This window comes from Aphanomyces astaci (assembly GCF_000520075.1).
Source record: "Aphanomyces astaci strain APO3 unplaced genomic scaffold supercont1.159, whole genome shotgun sequence".
In the NCBI taxonomy this organism is placed as follows: Eukaryota; Oomycota; class Saprolegniomycetes; order Saprolegniales; family Verrucalvaceae; genus Aphanomyces; species Aphanomyces astaci.
Genome location: NW_009798422.1, coordinates 1 through 1430, shown reverse-complemented (window position 1 = coordinate 1430; position 1430 = coordinate 1). Strand labels below are relative to the sequence as shown.

General features: G+C 51.7%; 1 protein-coding gene across 1 annotated transcript in view; it reads right to left on the bottom strand.

The window, feature by feature from the left end:
- Positions 1-1371, bottom strand: part of H257_18383 (hypothetical protein) — a gene marked incomplete at both ends in the record, with an annotated part of 6237 nt that extends 4866 nt beyond the window's left edge. Inside the window, one exon of the mRNA XM_009847425.1 lies at positions 132-1371. Coding sequence (XP_009845727.1) covers positions 132-1371 — 1240 coding nt within the window. The remainder of the gene's footprint in view (positions 1-131) is intronic.
- Positions 1372-1430: the final 59 nt, after the last annotated feature.

Here is a 1430-nt window from a genome sequence, read left to right as displayed (position 1 = left end):
AAGATCCGGGAACGTCCATTGACCAAAGCAAAGTGTGCCAGATACTTCCTTCACTTTCTTGATGCCAGAGCAGTGTCCATCGAAGCCTTCTGCTTGAACTTCCTTGGAACGGATCACTGTCTTGGCTAAACCTGGGCGGCAAAGCAAGTTCGAGGCACCAGAGTCGATCAGGATGCGAACGCTTGTACTGTCGAGTGCGCCGTGAACTATCATCAACTTGTTTTCTTGCGCTGGCACTGCTTGCTGGGCGGTATTGATGTTAAGCGACTCCTCCTCCGCGGAGTCTTGCTGGGCTAGGCCCATGTTGTTGCCTAGGATCACTTCTTCTACGTCATCTTCGCTGTCTTCTGTGTCGCTGTTGACTTCGGATACTTGGGCATTGTGCTGACGACTCGGTGTATTGCGCTGGGGTCGCTGAGGCCGGTTGGCATGTCTTGAGATGTTGTTGCGCTGCGATTGAGCTTGGCTTCTTCCTTGATTGTTCTGGGGTTGAGAGCGACAGTCACTGATTCTGTGGCCCATGCGTCCGCAGTTGTAACAGGGGCCTACTTGGCGTTGTCCACGGTGTTGCGCTTGGGCGTTGTCTACTTTCATGTCATCATCTTGGCGCTGGCGTGGAGGATACACATGCGGTGGGCGACTTCCTTGGTGTCTGTTGTTGAACTGATGGCGACGATCGTGGCGATGAAAGCGGTCGAGGTCTCTGGCGTGACCACCGTTAAGGGTCGAGTTGTGGGAGCGTTCATAGTCCAGGGAAATTTGGATCGCGAGAGTCACAGTCTCACAGCGACGATACTGCAACTCCTCACGAGTTCTGGTTCGCAGACCGCGTTGGAACCAGGATACCTTGTCGCGCTCAGTCATGTCGCACACTTGCGTACAGATTCGTCGGAACTTGGCAACATACTCGGTCAAGCTCGCACACTGGGCTTGCTTCAATTCGTAAAGCTGATCACGCAGCCGATCTTGTAAATCGTCGGGTTCAAACTCGGCTCGCAGCTCTTCTTCCAGTTCGATTAGGGTGTTTGGAGACTCACCGCGCGAAAGCCGTTCTTGGTACCAGGCTGCGGCAAGGCCACGGAAATTTGCCACCATCATGGCAATGCATCGCTGTTGAGTCCCATCGTTTTCTTGGTAATCCACGTTCTTTGCCTTGAAAAAGGTCGTAACTTGGTGGATGTATAGGCTAATACTTTCGTCCATTCGTCCATAATACTTCGGCATCTTAAGTCCTTCCACTCTAACTTCTGTTTGTCGTGTCGCTCGTTCGATGTTTTGACTGGCCATTCGCTCGCTCGCTTCCACTTGAGCGGCTTGGGTACGGGTAAGCATTTCCAACAGCTGTTCATGTCGCTGAAAGGATTCTGCCATTGTGCGCAAAACTTCATCCATCTTGTAATTCAGTTGAAATTCAATTAATCTACTTCGAA